Source organism: Thamnophis elegans, chromosome 9 (assembly GCF_009769535.1).
Source record: "Thamnophis elegans isolate rThaEle1 chromosome 9, rThaEle1.pri, whole genome shotgun sequence".
Taxonomy (NCBI): Eukaryota; Metazoa; Chordata; class Lepidosauria; order Squamata; family Colubridae; genus Thamnophis; species Thamnophis elegans.
The window spans coordinates 45,963,304-45,986,706 of NC_045549.1; the positions used below are offsets into that span (position 1 = coordinate 45,963,304).

Here is a 23,403-nt window from a genome sequence, read left to right on the forward strand (position 1 = left end):
TCCCAAATAAGGTAAAAGATAGGGTAATTATTGTCTCTGATTGGTCTGTAACCACCCTCGTCAGGCTAGCTGACCAGGAGTAGGAGGAGTTAGGGAGGGTATAACTGCTGTTTCACTTTCGAATTTGGTGTGGCTCTCCTTTGTGACTCAGGTGAAGTCAGGGTGAGACCCACCAACGCTTTGCAAACCGTTTTCAAATTAACTCTGATTTTTGGATAATAAAAAGGAATTTTATTCTTCTACCCCGAACCTCGTCTCCAGAATTCTTTTAAAATTCTACAAACAATGATAACAACAGCTACATCACATACTATAGAGTTGTATCAGGGGTGGTTTGCTGCCGGTTTTTCTACTGGTTTACAATCCGTGCCTGTGCACTGTTCAATGTAAGTTGTTCTGCACACATGCACAGCCACTAAAATCCAAAATGGCGGCAACCCAGCGGCAGCGAGGCAACCAGTTTGGGGGCATGGCAGGCCTGGATTGCTGCCAGTTCTGTAACCCAGGTCGAGCCAAGCCAAACTGGCAGCAACCCACCTCTGATTTGTATGTAATTATATATATCTAACCTAAATTAAGCTCATTAGTGACTTTAGAGAAGTATAATTTCTTAGTCTACTTGCAATGTATGTTACTGCATCATCCTGTCTATGCAGGAAACACTTAATGTATTTTTCTTATGTATGTCTGCCATCTGCTGGACAGTTCAATTTTACAAACTGGTGTAAATTGATTGGAAAGACAGGCATTATAAATACTTTACAATATTACAAGCATCTTAGTTGGTAACAACCATTTGCTAACCCAGATTCTCTGTGTTTTGAATATTGACTTCAAATTTTGGCTTTGACCCCAGGACCAGCTGATTAAGCTTCTTTTGGTTGGACTTCATTGACTATTCTTGCACAACTAGTTCAGCGGTGGGATTCAAAGTTTTTTACTACAGGTTCTGTAGGCGTGGCTTGGTGGGCGTGGTGTGCCTTGATGGGCATGACTTGGTGGGCATGGCAGGGGAAGGATATTGTAATATCTTCATTCCCCCCACCACTCCAGGGGAAAGTTACTGCAAAATCCCCATTCCCTCTGGATTAGCTGGGACTCAGGAGGTAGAAAATAGATGGGGTGGGGCAAGTCAGAGGTGGCGTTTACTGATTCTCCAGAACTGGTCAGAACCTGCTGAATACCACCTCTGAACTAGTTGCGTTGGAATAGGAACTCGAGTAAGGCATGCTTGTTTGATTTTGGGATTTGTTTCCTATTTGTGTGTGCATTATTGTCATGCCCTTCCTGTTATACTCTGTTGTCGAATATTGAGCAGGGAAGAAATTGTCATGGCAACAAGATTGATGTTCACCTTAATGACACAAAAAGAATAATATCTGGAATCCTTAAACTGACATAGGACTCAACCAGGGCTCCATGTTTTTTCTAACATTGTTCCTCCTGATCTCAGGAGATAACAACAGACAGTTCGAGAGTGGAATAAGATAAACATACCATTGATTCCTAGAGATCTTCCAATACATATTAGACTCTATCTCTCACTAGGCTTAATTCTAGGAAACTAATTTGGAATAACATATCACAGTTTTATGATTTATGAAGAATGGCAATTAAGATTGGTGACTTTTATTAATCACAACCAAACAGTTCACACAGATCCAACAAAACCTTTTCTAGGAATGCAGTTCTCCTAAAAAATATGGAGCCTCCTGAGTAGAATTAGGACAGGCCGTTCCAGAACTAAGGCAAAGCTTTTTAAGTGGGTAATGGTCAAGAGCCCTCAATATAACTGTGGTGCACAGGAACAAAATATAGCATGTATAGTTCAAGAATGTCTCCTCAGAAAGGCACCTGGGATGATTTCACTGCAGCCACACTAGAAGCAGTTATATGGTTACAGTGGTGGGTTTCAAAATGTTTTAGAACTTTTTCTGTAGGTGTGGCCTTTGTGGGAGTGGCTTGCCAGCCATGTGACTGGATGAGTGTGGCCAACTTATAAAATGTGGTGAAACTCACTTAACAACGCTCTTGCTTATCAACCAAAATGTTGGCTCAGAAACTCTGGCATTTGAAGCATGCAAGTCTTAAAACTGTCAAGTTACAAGACCCTTGCACCCCTAACCCTTTAGAAAAAAACCCCAGGGGTGTTCACACTTGACAGCTTTAAGACTTGTGGACTTCAACTCCCAGAATTCCTCCTCCAGTCATGTTGGCTTAGGAATTCTGGCATTGAACCACGCAAGTCTTAAAGCTGTCAAGTTACAAGACCCTTGCACCCCTAACTCTTTAGAAAAAAACCCAGGGGTGTCCAAACTTGACAGCTTCCGCAAGCCTCCGTGACGTTCCAGCTGCTCGGCGGAGCATCACACAAGCGCTGTACATGCCATGTACATGCGCGGAAGCACCAAAAGTTTTAAAACATGGTAAGAAACTCGGGCGGGCGGGTGACCCCTCCAGAGCACCTTACCAGAATGGTACCCAGTGCTCCAGACAGGCTACGGTACATTCGTACCGGGGCATACCACTTGCAACCCACTACTGGTTAGCTTCCTTAGATATTGAATTATAACATCATTCCATTGCAATTCTATGGATCCATATAATGGCGATTTTACTATGATTTTTTATTTTAATTTAATATATTATGTCATTTATTGTATTCTTTCTCTCTCTCACACACATACACACTGATGCTTTATTTGAACTAAATTTGTATGTCAGTGATTGCATAATCCCTGCAAATGGCTTGCACTAAATAAAAATAAATAAAATGCCCCCCCTAAGGGAATGTGGTGGCTCACGAGATTAGAATGCTGGACTGACAATTGACAGGCTTGCATTTGAGACCTGTTGCTGCCATGGGGCGGGATCAGATCCCATCACATGCTCCAGCTCCTACTAATCCAGCAGTTGGATAACAGCTAACTGCAATTAATTAGATTAATGGGTACCACTTTGGTGGGAAACTTCACAGGGACACGAAAGGAGTTCCCAACTGGGCATCTCCTGGCAACAGTTGTCACTGGCAAATTCTTTTGCCAAAAAATGCCCTCCTTATTACTTGGGCACTTGTATCACAATACCAACAGTAAAATGTGCAACTACCTCTTGTGTGTGTTTGTGAGTGTTGGGCAGTTTGCTTTCTGTTTCTTGGTGTTTGTCAGTCTGTTTTTACATTTATCTTAAGAACTTACTGGATTCCATTCTGCATTTCTCTATTTTTTTAATCAATGAGATTTCAAGGCAATTCCTTATATTCTCTTGAAAATGTGCATGTATACTCAAGAACCAGGTTATACAAGTTTTATGTTCTATCACTCTTGGATGCATTATAGGTTTTCCACTGCCTCTGTCAAAGTAGTGTTTCACATGGCTTTAATTTCTTGCAGATTTTATTAATTTGGTGGCTGGGAGTGTCATTGTGCTTGCTCCATTTTAACTCTACAGCTCTCCATGGAACACTGCTAGGTGTTACCGGTCACAGTGATGAAAATGGGTTTGATTGTTGGTAGTTAGGGATGCAGTTTGTTCCTTTTCAACCACTTCCTTCTCCTTCACCCTTTATTCCACCTCATGACTGCACTACTTTTGGATGTAGGCTTAATGCTTTTTCCGAAACCTTTCTTCAGAAATTCAAAAATCACGGATGCACGCTTCTCCCTGCATTGCAACAGTTGTCTAAACAAGCCCTTCCCAAGCACAACCTTATCTAAGAATAGTGGAAGGTAGGAAGAGAAACTAAACTACAGCTCCCAGAATCCTTTAAATGAACCACATCCATTTGTGGGAAACCGCCCTGCCTGCATTCTGGGAAACACAGTTTTTGGTCGGTTTATTTCGGCAACTCCCGCGCGAGTTCATTCGAAGCATCTTGGCCAACCAGAAACGGGATACTGCAGCTCTGAAGGGGACAGGGTATTGGCGATCCGATCACGTGACGCAGGATCAGCAGGCTGAAGAGGAGAAGCTGGGACGTGCTGCGCGGAAGAGCATCATCGTTTTGCCGCACACGTTACTAAGTAACGGTCTGTATCCGTCCGCCGACTTTCTTTTATCTAAAAGGGCCAAGATGGCGCCCGGGACAGCCGTTGGAGGTGGTGTGTGAGAGGATTCCTCAAGCGGGCTCTCGGTAGATCACGGTACGAAGAAGCGCGAGCTTACTCACTTGGACACAATGAGTGGGAAGGGGCGAAAGGTGGACACGCGCTATATCGCCCGAGAAATATATGTGTGTGCGTGTTTGTGTGTTATATTCCCAAGTAGGTGAACCTTGGAGTGGGAAGCAGTTGAGCGAAAGGGGGGGGTGATAAATCTGTGGCCTCGGGGTGCTCGCGCTCTACTCCTTCCGTGGAAGGACGGGGAGGGGGCGTGCCCTTCTCCCCGCCTCCTCCCTTGTAGCGCGCGCTCTAGTCAGGCTCCTCCCCTCTACCTTGAGTGGGTGGAAGAAAGGTAGTGGTTCCTTGTTGCTAGGGAGACGGCGCGCTTGCTTCCCTAGTCAGCAATCTGGCGCCGAGCCATTTGCCCCGGTCCTTCTTCCTTTCCCTCGCGACTTCGACATTGCCGCCTATTTGAGAGAAAAAGCGGGCCCTGGGACTCCGCCCCGTAACCGTCTTTTTACCCTCTGCTCCTCTTCCTTCCCTTCAGCGGGAGTAGCGTAGCACCTTGGCTGCCAGGAAAGAGGAAGCCGCGGCTGGGGAGCTTTTAAAAGATACGTTGAAGCGCTTCGGGTACGGCTGGTCTCCAGGATCGGGACAGCTGCGTCCCAAAAAGGTAGGCTAGATTACCTGCCTCCACCTAGTCCTGAGAATGGTTTGCCTTCGTAGGAAACGACTAGTAGTATAAGGATGGGTTAAATCCTGTCGGATTCATTACTATTTTTATTTGTAATGGATCTGGAAAGTTTGATTTTCTGATGTTTTTGTAATAAATTTGTCATGGCCACCTGATTCCCCCCCCCTTCAATCAATAGCAATAAGACTGGTATACTGGAATTGACACACACACACAAATATACACAAAATATGTTTTATGCAACAAGACAGTTGCTTAAAAGATACTTAAAATTATTAAACGTCTTAGCAGGAGATGAGTGCCAGCAATGTCTGGAAGGCTGTTGGGCTGTTGAAAGGTAGTTCATTAAATTCAGTCTCCCGGTACTAGATAGCTCTCTTAAAATGTAATTGAGGTTCAGAAGAATAACAGAAGGGCATATAGGCAAAATCAACTTTAATTTCATCACAAACCCAACGGGGGAGGGGGGATAAGGATTTATTTGACGGGCATTAAACTGGGCCATTGTGAAAGCCTGTTTTTTATAATTCCTACGAAAGCAATATAAAAACTAGGTTTCTATCTCTTGGATGCTTTGTGTCTTAAATTTACTGCTTTTTAACACTCGGGCATTTCAGTATCCACTAAAACTATGAATTCAGGTGCAAAATCTATTTGAGTTTTTAGGGCCAGCTGACTTCTTATCCATCAAATTTTTGTTGTTGTTCATATATAAAAAGGCAGAGTTATTCTTTTTATTTTTAGTTTACATAGTTTCCTAGTCCCCGGTAATTGAACCATGATTCGCTGAATTAATCCAATTATCTGCGTATGCAGAAAACAGTGAACCATGAACGACATTGCAGAGGTTTATAGAAACTGTGGTTACGTATTTTGTGCCTTGGTATATTTTGCAAATTGAGCCTAAAAATGTTATGTTGAGCCATACAATATAATATAATTGCATATACACAAGGGTTTCTTTTATTCTAACAGAGAACGCTAATACAGTGGCTATAGTTACCAGAAACTGGCAACTCAATCTCAGAAATTCCCAATTGTGACAATTTGATTCTTAAAAATAAGAAATGGAATCATGGAACAGTATCTTGTGTGTGCAAGAGTTTTATGTATTTTTAATCAAACACAAGCCAAGTCTTCTGAGTCAAATCTGAGGCTGTTTATATTTGTTATTATTGTCTTTTGTACTGAACTATTTTCAGTATACATTTGGCAGTTCTTTGTATTAGTAACTCCATGTTGACCTTGTTGCTTGGATCTACAGAAACACTAAATACAGTAGAAATTTTCAAAAGGTTAATGAAAACGAAGGTGTTCAATAAATAAAAAACCATCAAATTAAAAAAGGCTCTTGTTTTAGGGGCAAGAACTATAAATTGGATTGATAGGTAGTTATGTATAAAACATCTGAGCATGTCAAACTATCCCTGACAATTGAACATGTTTTTCTTTTCTCAGATTATATAGTTGGTGATGGGATTAGAGCCTAGTATTTGTTTCCATTATTATTATACGGTATAAATACATGGAAAATGACTTCTTATGAGAGGGGCATTTTGGGATCTTAAATTGATTCTAGGAATTGGCTTACTTTCAAATAATTGGATTTGGATTGCTTCCCAAATCTGAGTGAATATTGTTCAACCAAAGATGAACATATGCACATTGAGCATAGTAGAGGCACTGTTAAATATTCCAGCAACAACATTCAATGCAAAGCTCTTCAGGAAGAAGATCAATACCCAAAACATAATTGTTTTTTAAAAAAATGAAAATGGAACACTAAGTTACTTAGGACTTATGAATAAATTGCATTGTACATACTGTTTCAAAATCATGATGCTTTCATGTAGCAAAAAACAAACAGAAATTTGGAAGGTATTTGTTATATTATCTTTAAATTTGTAACAGTTGAATATTCTCTATGCATTCCATTGGGAACAGGAGGTTTCTTGTTCTGTTTAATAAAAATGATGGGTCTCTGCACACATTACTAGAGATAGTCCTTGACTTACAAGAGTTCATTTAGTGACCATTCAAAGTTACAAATGGCACTGAAAAAGTGACATAACTATTATTGATGTTTGCGACCTTTGTAACATCCCTATGAACATGTGATCAAAATTAGGATGATTGGCAACTGACTCATATTTATGACCATTGCTGTGTCCCAAGGTCATGTGATCATCTTTTGACAAGCAAAATCAATGGGGAAACCAGATTCACTTAACAATTGTGTTACCAACTTATCTCAGCAATGATTCTCCTTAACTGTGGCAAGAAATGTCGTAAAATGGGGCAAAACGCTCTTAACAAGTGTCTCAATTGTATTTGTAAGTTCAGGACTACCTATATTAACTTTGTTCCACCTTTTACTAGTCATAGTACTAGTATTGAAGAGAAACAAATCTTTCATGACGAGTTGTTTGAAAATTGCTGTTAGGAAAATGAGTGAAAAGTGATTAGCTCTAAAACTAAATGTGAATAAATGCATGCATGTTAGCAAGTCATAGAATGTATACAGTAACATTTAGTAAAATGCATATATTTTTACAGTATCATTGGTAAAAGGAATGCTTGTGTTGTTCCTGAATAAACCATTTTAGTATTTATAATCAGTATAGATTGCAATCCTACATAATTTACCTAGAATAAATGCATTTTAACTCAGTAGACTTTACTGCATTTACATGATTTAGTACTGTAGACATCTCTTAAGTGATTAAGTTTCATCTTAAACATGTTTACCTTTGAATAAAATGTAAAAATATTGGAAGGGTAGTGCTGTATAGGTATGTTTTACTGTATAATCTCAGCTAAGTAAATTGAGCTTAGTTCTGGAAATTACTTTGAATTAAAATGTTATAGAAGAATTGTGTCAGAAATTTGTTTTAGAAACAATAGATGCTTCAAAAATAATTAAAATAAAAACTATAAGGGTCTTTTAAATATACTATTGTTAAATAGATTCATTAATTTACGCACTAGTTGATAGATCTTCAATGTTGTAAGAACTTTCCAATTCAAATATGATAGAAATCATTTCCTATTATAATTTTGACTGATCTTGTTCAGTATATTCTCATTACATTTGAATTGATGTATTATCTTAATTATATATAAATTAAAAGCTAACATGCTAAAATGTATTTCTCTCTTTCAGCTATTTATTTTTTCAATAGCTGATCATCACCACAATGGCTACAGGAGGAAGTCCTTTTGAAGAAGAAATAGATGACCATGACTTACCAAGCTGGAGCCATGAAAGCCTTGATGATCGATTGAACAATACGGTATTGCTAGTTTTTTATGTTATATTTATATGAAATGGGAGCTATGCATTAAGGTTCTTCTAAACTTATGGAAATAAATTATGTAAAACTTACAAAATTTAATAATTGAAGATGTAAAGTACTGTTAGAAAAAAAGGAACAGTATAAAAATGTTTAAAGTGTAAGTTTGAAATCAGTTTTACAGAATTGAGAAAACATATAGATTGTAACATACCTTCAACAGGAAGTAAATTTTAATTAAAATGCGTTTGGTAAAAAAAAAAATCTCTTTGCCATTTTAAACTTCAGTATCTTTAATTTTAAACCTTTCCCTTGTTATTTTGTGCTGCGTGTATTTTATTTTAGAGTTGGGGAAGTCAGCCAAAGAGGCCAAATAGATCTTCAGAAAAAAACCAAAAAAAAGTTTCTGCTGAAAGTGAAACAAGATTTACCAATGATATTTCTCCAGAATCTACCCCAGAAGTTGGACGAAGGAAATCAAAGACTCCGCATACTTTCCCTCGTACTAGATATATAACCCAAATGTCTGTCCCAGAACAGACAGAACTGGAAAAGCTTAAACAAAGAATAAATTTCAGTGATTTAGACCAGGTTTGTGTTCTATCTTTACTAAACAAAACCACATATACATAGTTCAATATTTAAGAAAAAATTGAGTTAAATAATCTTATTCATTGCACAGTATAGTTTAATGTTGAGGTGAGTTGAGAAAAATTGTAAATAAAATTCTGTACTGGGGAAAGTATAATATACACAAGCAATATACATGAGATGATTCACTTCAATACAAATGTATGCCACCTATTTTTATATTGCAAGTTTTGTTGATTAGGCATAATTGGAGTGGTGCTATTTGTAAGAAAGGTCAAATTGACTGGATTTCTCTGACATCACATCACTATTTCAATGTGGAAATGTAAGAGAAGGAATTTTGTCAGGAGTCACATTAAATATTTTTCCTGATGTTCTTGGCTTTAATACAGCTGCTCATATTGTGGTAAAGAAAATATGAATTGCCTTCAAGTGACTTAATTTATTCACCATTCTACTTGGTAGAATGCAGAGTATCCCAATTATTTTTCTTCTTATGAGAAGAAAATGCCAGGCTGTTAAATAAAATTGAAACTAAGTTAAAGATGTGTCAGTAAACATGTCCATGAATTTTTCTTAGAACAATGTGGAAATGGCTTGACATTATTGTTTTCGAGGGTTGTTGATTTTTTTTAAGTTGTCAGTCAAGTCTACAGATCTAGGACTTCCTGGTGGTGTCCCATTCAAATATTAAACAGATACAGTCCTGTTTGTTTGGGATCATCCAAAATCATGTGGCTGATATCTAGCTGTTATTGTTATAGTTATCCTTGAATCGTACCTTCAACTTTGAAAGATTTACTCTTGGGCATAATTACTATGTTTCATTAAGATTTTTTGGTTGTCGAAGGATCAAAGAAAGAAATATAAAAGTTAGCAACTGCCAGAATGTGCTTTGCTTTTTGGTGCTTTGTTTCCATTTGAGAATGCTAGCATCTGTCCAAATACTTGCTGTGAATTCTTTTTGGGAAGAATAGTTAAAAAATCAGTTACTTAGTTTTGGTAGCTCTGAGTAACAATAATATACATTTTTCAGATTAAATTTATTGTCACTATAATAACTTTTTTACTTCTACAAATAAAAAAAAATCTTGTTGATGTTTCTGCTTGATACGTAACAACTATTTAAGTACTGTGTAATATCGATGTATTCTAAACTGACTTTTGTTTTATATTCCTTCACAGACTAAATTCTTGTTATGAGTTTGTTTCTATAGTGCTTCATTACAAAACCAACAGTTAATGAACCTCTCAGTGTTGCCTTCTGTCACCCTTTCTTTTGATAGTTAAGTTAGTGAGAGAGAAATAAAAATTAGAGTGATGATAGAAATGAGATGATAGGGAAAAAAGATGGATGGATGCATGCTACAATTTAAAGTAAATTACTGTAATATATAGTATCAGTGTTACAGACTGTGTTGTTTCTGAACACATGATACATAAAATAATAGTTATTCAGAGCATGTGTAACCTGATTATTGGAAATATGAATAATTTGTTTATGTTTCACTCTCACATAGAGAAGTATTGGAAGTGATTCTCAGGGCAGAGCAACAGCTGCTAACAACAAACGCCAACTTAATGAAAACAGAAAACCATTCAACTTCCTATCACTACAGATTAATACTAACAAGGGCAAAGATGCTGCAATGTGTTCTCAAGTACAAGAAACTGGTGCATCTTCAAAATATAAAGACTTATTTACTGCTGCTTTGAATAAAGATTTGTTGCAGAATTGTCCAGTCTCAATTGAAGAAGATGGTAGAGGTGAACCTGCAGTGGACAGTAGCCAGGTGCAGTTTGAACTTCATAGCAATAGCATTTAGACTTATATACTGCCTCATTGTGCTTTATAGCACACTCTGTGTGGTTTACAGTGTCAGCATATTGCTGCCAACAATCTGTGTCCTCAATTTACCAACCTCAGAAGAATAGAAGACTGAGTCAACCTTGATCCTGTCATGATTGAACTCCAGGCTCTAGGCAGAGTTAGCCTGTAGTATTGCAATCTAATCCTTGTGACACTGGTCCTTCCCACCTGGGAGGTGGGACCAGCTTCATCTTAAAGAGTAATGCTTTTGTGAATTTTTGCTAGTGTTTTGTACACAATTTTAATTTTGAAAATGATTCAATTTTAAAGTGATACTGAGCTAAATATATATTTTTGTTATGCACTACTACATGTGATTTTCCAACAGTGCTTTAAAAATGCATTAAAAACCTTATATAACCTCATTTTGTAATAAGCCCTGATGGGTAGTTAATTCGTTATTCCTGGAGTTCTCAAACTTTATCACTGCCCCCTAAAATGATAAAATGATTTGTTTAATTCTCCCCCCTCACACAGACAATAAAATTACTGGATTGTGGTTTTTTTTTTTTTTTTTTAGATTAGGGTTCGGCAAGAAATAAACATATTACTTAATGTTAATTTTGGATCAAAACAAAGAGAGAACTTTTGACATGACTTGCCTCTTAAGTATCATTTTAGTTTTCTTGACTTATGATCTCAGTGGATAGTAGTTTTCCACAAATAACATACCAAGACTGTTTTATTGGAATAACAAAAAACTTGTGAAATTAAAACATTTTTATATTTTATTGCACTTTCATAATTTAGTCTTAGTTTTATTATAATTACTGGTACTAGCAGATTGGTAGACTTTTTCTTCGCCAAATCTTTCTAATTTTGAATGCTCAGAGATTTAAACTAACAAAAGTTCTGAAGTTCACCAATGTAGTAACTTCAGATATTCCAGAAATGAACCTTTTGCTCACATAATGCCTAAAAGCCCAATCCATAAAATAGCTTATATTTTAAAGCAAATTTGAAAACTTTATAGACATTTTGGATGTAATGATTAATTGTAAAATATTTCAGATTTTGTAAAACTAGATACATTAAGAAAAACCTTAAATTCAAAATATTTTATAAGAACATAGAACAGACATAAGAGGCTGGTATAGATTTGGATTGTAAATAGTATTGCGCAGAAATCAAATCTAAACATCCATTCCTGCTAAAATTTTAAAACGAAATCCTCTTGTAAGGGGTTTATAATTCCTTTGAGGGTTCTAACCTCCTGTTTAAGAAGTTCTGTAAACATGTACAGTCCATATGTTATAAGTAATCATAAATCCATGCAAATAATTCCATGGCCTTGCTAATTAGCTTTGTATATTGTTATGATAGTTTGTCCCATATTAATAGATGACAGATCTTGAAATGAATTTGTTTTATGATAGTGCTTTAGATCCAATGCATCAAGTCAACCCAATTGATTATTACTTTTGTGACTTTTTCAGATTGTGAGCAGATTAGTTCAAATTCGTGACTACATTGCAAAAGCTTGTTCCATGAAAGAAGATCTTGTTGAGAAAAATGAGAGATCTGCTAATGTTGAACGCTTATCACATCTCATAGATCATCTGAAACAACAAGAGAAATCTTACCTGAAATTTTTGCAGAAAGTGCTAGTAAGTTTGAAAGACAATTGAAATTCACTGAGAAAATTCATAAAATCAAATGGGGATGGGTTTGCTATATAGCACTATCTCCATAACATTCATTTTATTATTTCATTTATTAGTTTTTTATTTATACCACAAAAATATTTCAGGCTAGAGAAAATGAGGAGGATGGTCGGACTATAGATTCAGCTGTGGGATCTGGTTCTGTAGCTGAGAGCACATCACTAAACTTAGATGTGCAGTCTGAAGTTTCAGATACAACGGTAAGCTACTTTTTAGTAATTAAGGTGCTACAAGTGAAGACAATTTTTGAGATAATTAGAATTTATTTAAAACACCTATTTTTCATTATTTACAATGCTAAATATTATAAAACCTGTAATAAAACACATTATTACTGAATTTTATTACTTTAGAAGGAACTGTCCTACCTCACTTTTTCCAAAAATAATACACTGGTAGGTTTGTTTGTAGCTTTGTGGGATCCTGAGAAATTACTTTCTATTTGATAGTTGATTGCAGCCAGCCCTGTATCAGAAAAATTCTGAGTTGAGCTAAGCTAACCAAAATATTCATTTAGGACATGCCTTTTTACTCAGAAGCAACAGTTCTTCCTTATAAATGATGAGAAAGATAACTGGCTCGTGTTAGCTTTGAAAACTTGCCAAAAGGTTCATTTAAAAAAAAAAATTGGGAGTACTGTAGGAACAAAGCTAAGTGTGTAATAATCTTGAAAGTTTAAAAAATGACCAGTATTAATGTTTTTAAAAAGGTAGACATTTGAGCTTGATGAATTTAACAAAGCACTAATCTACCATTCTGTTCCATGAATCCTCTGTAGCACATATGAGAATTTTACTTATGCATGTGAGATTATAGTGATGTGTAACACATTTTAAGCTCAAAGCAAAACAAAGCCTCACTGGAAATATTTTGGTATCATTCTGAATTTATCAAAATGTTTGAAATGTTTTTCAACCTCAAAAAAACCTTTTGGTAATATCAAAACATGCCTGATGAATTTGGAGCAACCCCTTTTAATGCATAATAGCTGCTTTGTGCTTGATATGGGTTGTCTCAAATTGAATTCCGAATATGAGAACCCTTGACCATTAATAATGTATGTTGTAGGCTTAATATTGTATTGTGGATATCAAGCCTTGACCTATGTTCTGTTGAAATAATAACTGAATTTATACTGGTCATAATCCATAGAAACCTGGTATGACATCCATGAGGCAACAATGTTTTCCTGATTAGAATAATTGCCTCCATACTTCTGAACTGTTTTCTTTCTTACTTTTTGAAATTTAAATGGTAAATATTTAATGGAAAAACTACCTAAAGGAGAGTGAAAATCCTGCATGTCCTTTGGATCATAGTGATTGATATGTTGAAACAAATAAAATTGCAATGAATTAAGTACAGATATATTGTATTGACAAATTACTAGGCCATAACTTGAAAAATTATGCTTCACCAAAATATATGCTCACAGTCTTACTTACTAAATTATTTGATAAAGGAGGTATCTTTTAGTCTGAAAACTCGGCCCTGCATTGAGGACAAACTAGGGAATTCAGCTACTCAAGGACAGGTTTCAGACATGGATGTTACAGCAGCTCCAAAAGGGAAAAGAGACACAACTGCCCTGAATGGCAGGGAAATCTGGTCTAGTAGGATAAATAGCCAAGAAGCTGGATTGCTCTCAAAGGTACTACTAAATATTGCCTTGGGAATCTTTTAGTAAAAGGTCTTAATCTGTTAAGCCTTCCCTTTTTCTTTAAAATCCAATCAGTATTTATTTTGTTTCAATGATTTCTTAATTCTTTAGGGTAATGTTTGTTAGAATTAATATTTGAATTATAAATTTTATATTGTTTCCTAATTATAATTTATTCCAGGAAAATACTGTTTATTTGTAGAAGGTATTCTTTAAAAGTCAAAAAAGTTGAGGGCTTCCATATGGAATCTTCTCTATAATGCAACTAGTCTTCAAGTTCATTGATTTGCATTGGCATAATTGACTACAGTATCTCTTGGACTTTTCTTTCAAAATTTTAAGTTATTTAACAGATAATTACTTTAAAAGTTACCTACTGTTTTCTAAAATGGCATTTTTTCATGGGATTTGGATTCTGACCAGTTTTTTTCAAAAATGAATAAATTCTAGCAGAGATTTTTTCCACTTTGTGAATTGGGTCCTTCTCTAGGCAGAAATGGGGAAACTTTTTATCAACATGGTGTCTTTGTCTTCTATATATCTACACAGGTAGTCCTTGACTTATGATCACAATTGAGAGCAAAACTTCTGTTCCTAAGTAAGATAGTTTTAAGTGAATTTTGCCCCATTTTACTATCTTTCTTGCCATTGTTGTTAAATGAATCACTGCAGTTGTTAAGTTAGTAACATAGTTGCTAAGTAAACTGGCTTCCTGATTGACTTACGTTGTCAAAAGGTCACAAAAGGTGATGTACATGACCTCAGGACACTGCAACCATTATAAATAGGAATCAGTTGCCAAGTACCTAAATTTTGGTCAGATGATCAAAATTCTGATAGTATTTTGGTTGTAAATGTTAAAAATGGTCATAACTTGCTTTTTTCAATGCCGTAACTTCAAATGGTCTCTAAATAAACTGTTGTAAATCGAGAACTACCTGTACAGCTATTAAAAGTTTGAGAAGTTATTTGCTGCATGAATTGGATCTGTTTCTATTTTGGTCAGATTAATCCCATACTTTTCTCTTTTTAAAAAAATTTTTTTTTCTTATCTTTGGCTCTTCCATCTTAAAAATTCCCGTCAAGCTTTAAGATTAGACATTAGATATTAAAACAGAGAGTTGTACTTTGTTTTTGGCTTGGATAATTTCAAGAGTAGAAATTGTGTTTTGTTCTTTATTTCTGTTAGGGTTTTCCCAGCCTTTACCATAGTATTACATAATCACAGTTTTGAAAGTCTATTCTGAATAGCTTTATTTTAGTGGAAGATGTAGATTTCATTCCCTTCCTTGAAATAATGTTTCAGATGTTCTGTTGATTTTCTCTGTTTTGACTGGCTCTTAAATATCGTCCCTTAAATTTTTCTCAACCCAAACCTTTAGGGGAAAAATGATCAGTGTGATAGCTAAGGACATTTAATGGAGAGTTACTCAGCTAAGCATAATTTTTTGATATTTACTTGAAATAATAGACAGTGCCAACATTCTTCATTGTTATTAAAAAAACCTCACTCGTCCTTTTAGTACAATATTATGCTTAATGTAACATACAAAATTTAAAATATTTTTTAGATTAAGATTTAATTCCTTTCTCACAGAAGTATTTTGCAAATTGTAATTGCAAAATGTAATGAAATTATTTCTGGCCCATATAAATGATTATTATTTTTCCAGGCTAGAGATCCTCAGCAAGAAGCTACAGAAGAACTTGCAAACCTAAAGAAGCAACATGACTTACTGAAAAGGATGCTGCAACAGCAGGAACAATTAAAGGCTCTGAAGGGGAGGCAAGCTGCCTTGCTTGCTCTTCATCATAAAGCAGAGCAAGCTATTGCTGTCATGGATGATTCTGGTATGTTAAACTTTAATATAAATATTTTTTAAAAAGCTTTCTAAACAGACAAAAATGTTATGGGCCACATTACTCAGGTATTTGAAAAATATGTTCATTGAGAATTTAAATTAGAATTTAGATGAATTTTTAGCAGCATTGATGAAAAATATACCTCAACTTTTAAAAAAAATGAAAGATGCTGATGCATTCAGCTTGGCTTTCAATGCTGGAAGTATATGTATGTTAAAATAACAAATGTCTAGTTAGGTATGCATTATATGAAAAGTAAGAAATATATAGAAAGTAAAAGATAATGAATATATTATACAATATTATGTATTATAACTTAAGATATTAATTGTATCAGAAATATGTGTGTAATTAACAACTCAATGTTTCCAATCAAAAATAATATAAATATTCTTGATAATGTGATTGAATTTCTGTTTCTTAATTTTTAATTAATTTGTACTTTGATATCTGAGTAGGACTGTTCTTTTTCCTCCTCCTTTTAGTTGTAACAGAAACAACAGGTAGCGTTTCTGGAGTGAGTCTAACATCTGAGCTGAATGAAGAATTAAATGATTTAATTCAGCGTTTTCATAACCAGCTTCATGATTCTCAGGTAAACTTTTGTGTGAGTGTACAAATGATCTTAAGACTAGTTTGCTGATGAAAATTGGCAGTATATAATTTTACATGTTTAGCATCACAATAAAATGTATTGTGAAAACCTTTTTTAAAGGTTTCATATGTTTTTAGTTTTCCTCCCTCATTCAGTTAGTATTCTGCATCCATTGATAATGTTCAGGTTTCATTCTTACATTTTTTCCCCTTCCTTGTAGGAGAGACATGCTATGTCTCAGTTCAGTTAAATACTTGTTTTTTCCATAGTTTTTATAGGCAGCTTTCATTTTCATCACTCTCCATATACAATACAAACAATGGCAGAAGGGTATTTCCAAATTTTTCTGACAAAGGAAGTGTCAGCGTTCCAAATATCATCCAAAATTAAATCAGAGTCCAAGGCAAAGCATTGCTCTAAGTTCCAGTTTATTAAGAGAGACATGTTGGCACATCTGTGGAAAACCTGAATCTGAAAGCTTCCTGGGTTTTCCACCCAGTTGAAAGTTCATGATCTTGCCCCCCCCCCCCCCACAAGTCCATCACATGGTCCAATCTTCCATTGCCATGCTGGCATCTCCACCAATTCAGTTCCGGTCAGGTGCAGAGACAAAGAATGACCTTTGGCTTCTAGAAAGGAATGTTTTATTTTGACAACAACACATTCTGCTCCTTACTGTTCCCCCTCCCAATTACCCTACTAATGAAACAGCATAGTAAAATAATAGAGAGAGTGACAGGCCAAAGATCCTAAAAAGAATATGACTGCAGGCCTGACACGAAGACATAGCTGTATTTTTCATAATATTGAAACTCTAAATTTGGGGGCAAAATAAAACGTTGGAGGATAGAAATATATAAAAGTTGAAAGATAAATATATATTTCAGTTTTACAAAATGAGATATACTTTTTCCTAGTTGTAACGGAAGGGGATTTTTGCCTGATTTTAGCTGGAATTTTAAAAATCTAGCTGACTGCAATTGATAAAAGTATTTGCAGTGAGAGGGAAATAATTGCAACTGTGATGGAAAAAGATAATACCCAGCCTTTGCTTCTATCTTATAAACATGATTTGTCAGTATATTTCAGGTTTTTTGGAACTCCTGACAATCCACACTTAAAGAGAACTATTTGTTCAAAAGTAAATTGCATCAAATTGAGGCTTATTCTCAGGGGAGTGTGAATATTAACTGTACTTTAACATATTTCACTGCTAAACATTACAGTGCTTAAAATAAAATATATGTGCTTGATTTTAGATTCAATCTGTGCCTGATAACAGAAGGCAAGCAGAGAGTCTCTCTCTTGCCAGAGAAGTTTCCCAGAGCAGGAATTCTTCTATGTCTGAGCAACTTTCTGATAAAAAAGAACAACTATTTAGTAAGATGGTAGTATTACAGGATAAAAAGCAAAAGATGGATAAACTGCTAGGAGCACTGCATACACTTCGTGACCAGCATCTTAACAACTCATCATCATGTAAGTAGATGGCACCCTGAAGTGTACATTAGAGTTTCAGAGATAAACTTTTTGGGATACCATGATTTAATTATTGAAAATGGGAATCATGCAAATTCTGTTGCATTTTGAGATAAGATTTCTAATATTTTAGGTACTGTTCTCTAAATACTGCTTTCTCAGAAATTCCTCTCATATTATAAGCAAGTAGTGAAGGGACAAATTACAATATAAATGTTGGATGAGATTCCTATCCTCAAGCATTATGAAAATAAGTATGAGGGCTTATTTATTTTACATATTTCCAAGTTCCAGCCTCTCCACAATAAAGAGAATAAATCTTTAAAGAAAGCTATGAGAATATTTGTGAAAAAGGGTTAAGTAAATGCTGATTTTAAGATTTGTTAAATAATCTTTAGCATATGCCTTAATCTTTGATCAGAAATTCATTGCTTCAAATACTCAACAGATGCATTTTTTAACGTAAAACAGGATTAAACTGAATTCTCTTTAACTTTACAGTTCTGTCAGCTGCAGCATCTCCTCAAAGGAGTATTGATCAAAGGAGCACAGCTTCAATTGTTTCTGCACCTGCAGTCCCTACAATAGCTGTCAATGAAGAACCAAACAGTTTAGCATCCTCAGCTGCATATCATCCGGATTCTGTGACCTCACAGAATGACAGTGAAGAAGACAACTTAAATCCAACAGAAAAGCTTCAGTAATCCATTATTACATTATGTTGATTTATTAAGTACTGTAGTTTATTGGTTTTGAAAAAGCAGTTGGTAATGAGACTTGCGTCCTAAAAATCACTAGTCAGCTATTTTTTGTAACATATAGCTTGATTATGAACGTTAAATATGCATAAACGTCTGTTTATTTGAAATAGGTATATACATATTTTTAGTGGAAGTAATTAACAGCATACATAAATAAAATTCATGATGTTATTTAGTAATTCAATATTATACCCATTTCAGAATCTTAATTCTACCATATGACTTGGACTCTTAATGAAATCAATAAAACCAATAGAATAGAAACAATACAAAAGCACAGCAGGGACCCCACAATACAAAACAATTGCATTAATTCCATACTCAGGTTCTAAAGGGTTTCTGGAACCCCAGGAGAGTGGACACTGTCTGTATCTCTGAGGGAGATGATATTCCAACAGCTGTGGATTGCAACAGAACACGCTTTCTGAGTTGCATGCTATGGCAACATTTAATTGAAGGGATATGGACCCACTCTGCCTGCATTTACAGGGCACACAAAAATAGAAATAAAGACGTCTGTTGGATAACACGACCTAATTCCATTGTGAATACAGAAATCATTTACCTTGGACACTAATTGACTCAAGTATTAAAGAATTGAAAGGAATTACACAAATGTTTGGCACAAAGGCATTTCTAGTACTTTATCATAAAATTGACTAACAGAGAACAAGATATCAAGAAGTTGTGGTCTTTGTCTAATAATCTGCTTTCTAAGATAATTTACAAAATTATTCACCTAATAATATGCATACATTAGCCAAAATCATTTATATAAAGAAAGCAAAGTTATTAAAGAATTCACTCCCACTGTTTCATATCTACAAGTAAACTGATTTTTTTTATTCTAGGAAGCTGAATGAAGTTCGCAAGAGATTGAATGAATTGCGTGAACTAGTCCATTATTATGAGCAAACTTCTGATATGATGACAGATGCTGTAAATGAAAATACAAAGGAGGAAGAAGAGACTGGAGAATCAGACTGTGAATCTGAACATGAGAATCCACAACCTGTTACAAATATTAGGTTGGTTATTTGCACATAAGTTAATAAATAAATAATGTGTAATCAAAATATAGTTGTGTTAACATTTGTTCTTGTCCAGTCTTGAATGTGTAATATGTTTATAATAGTGAAATTAAAGTGAATGTATCTATTTTACCCTTATTGTGTGTGCAATAATGCACAGACAGTGTGATGATATGCTCCACTGGGGCAATTGTAAGCTTTCCTGATTGTCTTGTCATTTTTTTTTCCAGGGTTTGAGAAAAACTATTGCCCAAAATATTTTTTATTTTTCTTGTTATGCTAATAGTGTACATAGATACTAATTGTAATTTAGCATCATAATCAACTGCTTGATTAACTAAAACTGATTCACACCTTTCATTTGTATGTTTGTACACATTTCATGAATTTTGTTTACTGTTGCTACCCTACTTGTAAATGGCTTTTTAGAGCTTTGGTGTCTGATCAACATAAGTAATTTAGGACATTCCTTAGATGTGTTAAGTTTTACTTTCATGTCCTTGGGCACGGCGTTTATGAATCAAGATGCATCTGTTCCTTTTATAATTGTATCTCTTGCATTATTATTTGATGTTATAATAAGGATTCCCTTCAAGGATTTATGTGAATTTTTTTATTGAAAGGAAATACGTATGTATTGGCCATGTGGACAGCTAAAAAGCAAGAAACAAGACAAAATTGGGTTTACATTTAGATATTTGAATAAATATTTCTGTTTGAGATTTCAAGATTAGAATATTCATTTTCTTGTGTTTTCTGGTTTAATAGTTGAGGCTAGAACTTCAGGATTAAGCATAGTTAAAGCTGATCAAGTTAAATCCTATTTAAATTACTTACTAAATTTTAAATCTTTTGATTTGAACCTAAAGTCACTTCTGTCTGAATTCAACTTAATTTCTCTCCTAAGGGAACAATTATATGGTTGCATTTCAAGACTTTTATTTACTTAAGTTAAAAGCATGAAACAAACATGACAATTTGAAGGTTATTTTGTATAACCTTCAATATGAAAATAATATTCTTTAAACTTGACATTGGCCCACAACATAGAGTGCTTTGTATAAGATTGGTTGTTGTTCTGATAAGGTCCATAAGGGTAGTTTATAGTAAGGGAAAAGGGATTTTTTTTTCAGTAAGTAAATATTTTAGTATATATTTATATGAAATAGTTATTTTGTGGTAGTGTATAATTTGTGAAAAATTAAGGATACCAATCTACTGTTTTTTTCTTCCAAAACAGGAATCCCCAAGGAATCAGTAACTGGGGTGAAATTAACTATAATAGCAATTTGCAGTGTGGAAGTAATAACCAAAATGGAAGACATCTTAATACATCATGTGAAATAAATAATCAATCTGCTAATGTAAGGATACCAAATATGCCTTCAACTTTAGGTATGCTTCCATATCTAATTGGATATATACATATACATATACATACATACATACATACATACATACATACATACATACATACATATATATATATATATATTCTGTAATATATTGGCATGAACTCTTACTGCTACATAAATTAGTAACATTTTAATTTTTTAGCAGTCATTCAAGTGTAATATGGTAAGATTGTACACAATAGCATTAAAACTTGTAACTACTTGTTGAAACAAATGAGACCAGCGCTAGCAGTGAATGGGCTTTGACTAAAGGTGGGCAGCTCAATGCAGGTGTTGATGCATCTGCTGTAAGGGCCAATTTCTTATTAGTGATAATAAATGTTACGGAACATAGAGATGCTAATATAATAATGTCCTTATTAAAAAAAATCAATGGTTGGACCGTATCTTGAATATTGTGTATAGTTATGGCTGCTGCACTTTGCAGAAGACATGACAAAACTAGGGAAATTAGCTTTCAACAGATTCCCTAGGATTATATACCTGCTCTAAGATGGCACTTGTTATCTGTAATTTTGTAAACAGTTGTATTATAAACTGAATTTTAACAATGCACTAGTTTTGGATTTAGCTAATTACTTTTAAATAGCTTATTAAATGCTGTAAGTCTTCATTCCTTTATTTAGTTTATTGTCCCTTTCAGATTGTCACTATAATAGGAAAGAAGATGGCGTGATTGTCCCACATGATGATGATGAGGATATTGATGCTGAAGCTGATAGAGTCAGCAAAACGTCATTATCTAGTCGAAGAAGTAGCATAGCTGATGAGGGTGCTTTAGATGCTGAGTTTGAGCAAAAGATTAACAGACTTATAGCGGCAAAGCAAAAACTGAAACAGCTCCAAAATCTTGTGGCTATGGTCCAGGTACATTTTCCTAATTAAAAAAAAAAAACTTTTTATGGTAGTATAATAAAATAGGATAATTTTAAAGAGTGCTTTGTGGTCTGGTTTGTTCAGTAATCACTTCAGTTTTAGAAGTTTTTAAATGGTGAAATACTGGAAAGGAATGATGTTGAAGGCTTGTTAAAAATTAAATTATAGTTATATTTTCACTTTCATATAGCATTCTAATATAATATACTACTCATTAGTGACAGAAATACATGACATTTAAATGATAGTTTTACCAAATTGAAGAATTCAATTTGATTGTATTTGTTGTATGTTCATTGAGTCTATTGGCATTTAAATTGACAACACAATATTGAAATGTATTATTGAATATATGCAGATGTATAGGTGGTACACATATTATCGTTATATGCCTGGAATTCTTGCCCTCTGTTCATCATGATAGTTTGTAATTTGGATATTTATTTACAACTACCTTCAATTCTTTTTCCTAAATTCCTCATCCTTTTTAAAGTAAATTTAATATGACACTAATTATGACTGGCATCATCAAAACTAAATTCAGTCGCTCTGAATTGCTAGAAATATGTATATCCATTTTCCTCCATGAAAGTGAAATACTTTATTATGTAGTAAATTCCACTTATGTTGATATTAGGTTTGTTAAGAATTTTGTTTTCTGTTTGTGCATTGGAAGAAGTATGTTGCTAGAAGAGTTGCATTGTGTGATAGTTCTGCACATCTTAGCCAAGTCAAAAAGCCATTGTTTATCCTGTTATTGGAGGTAAAAGTTTTAACAGTCCTGAATTATAAGCACTCTTTTTATGTAGAAATTTCATTTCTAATTTTGTTGATAGTTATCATTTATATTCAGCATAACTTATTCAAGTATTTTTTTTATTTTCAAAGTCATTTTCCCTCTTTTCTTCAAACAATAGCTTCCCACCCACCCTCAGAATGTTACATAACCCTAATGATTCTAGAAAATAGTAATAGTTCACAATCAAAATTAACACTGGATTACATTAGGGGTTGGGCTAGAATTAATCATTTTCTATGGATCTTAAGTAATTGAAGTTTATGGTTTCCATTAAATAATTAGACTTTCTCCCAGAAATATTTCTTACATATCTTTTGGCATATTGTACACTAGTAAACAAAGAAAGACAAGACATACCCTTTGAATTCAAATATTGCTAAAGACTGAGAACTCATTCAAATGACATAAAATATTGAAAATGGGAATAGTGGAACTTGAAGGAAACCATTGCTGAAGGTATTGCTATTGCTTTTAGGATGACGAAATGGAGCCAGAGGCAGCAGGACAGAGTAATGTGGAACAATTTTTTCTGGCTGAGGAAGAAAAAGGACAGCAACAACCAAACAACATTCGAAACAGTGTAAACAAATCACAGAAAAGTGTTGGACTGAATGAAAAAGCGAGGTATGGTCTTTTTCATTAAGGAATGTTATAAAATTAAGCTTCAGATTCATTTGTGCATTTGAGGAAGACGTACATTTGAAGAGCCAGA

General features: G+C 34.5%; 1 protein-coding gene across 10 annotated transcripts in view; it reads left to right on the plus strand.

Annotated features, from left to right (window-relative positions):
* Positions 1-3,886: 3,886 nt before the first annotated feature.
* The window catches only part of PCM1 (pericentriolar material 1), a 51,580-nt gene continuing 32,063 nt past the window's right edge, over positions 3,887-23,403 (plus strand). For 2 of the 10 annotated variants that reach the window (XM_032223769.1, XM_032223772.1), the window contains exons 1-16: positions 3,888-4,142; positions 4,648-4,773; positions 7,958-8,087; positions 8,433-8,678; positions 10,199-10,471; positions 11,985-12,155; positions 12,299-12,412; positions 13,675-13,863; positions 15,546-15,723; positions 16,221-16,330; positions 17,590-17,809; positions 18,311-18,509; positions 19,422-19,598; positions 20,842-20,996; positions 21,660-21,883; positions 23,167-23,315. In XM_032223769.1, the coding sequence (XP_032079660.1) occupies positions 7,992-8,087; positions 8,433-8,678; positions 10,199-10,471; positions 11,985-12,155; positions 12,299-12,412; positions 13,675-13,863; positions 15,546-15,723; positions 16,221-16,330; positions 17,590-17,809; positions 18,311-18,509; positions 19,422-19,598; positions 20,842-20,996; positions 21,660-21,883; positions 23,167-23,315 (2,501 nt within the window). In that variant the 5' untranslated portion in view covers positions 3,888-4,142; positions 4,648-4,773; positions 7,958-7,991. Of the gene's footprint in view, positions 4,143-4,647; positions 4,774-7,957; positions 8,088-8,432; positions 8,679-10,198; positions 10,472-11,984; positions 12,156-12,298; positions 12,413-13,674; positions 13,864-15,545; positions 15,724-16,220; positions 16,331-17,589; positions 17,810-18,310; positions 18,510-19,421; positions 19,599-20,841; positions 20,997-21,659; positions 21,884-23,166; positions 23,316-23,403 lie in introns of all 10 variants that reach the window. The other 8 variants (XM_032223776.1, XM_032223778.1, XM_032223777.1 and 5 more) reach the window with 6 other exon arrangements.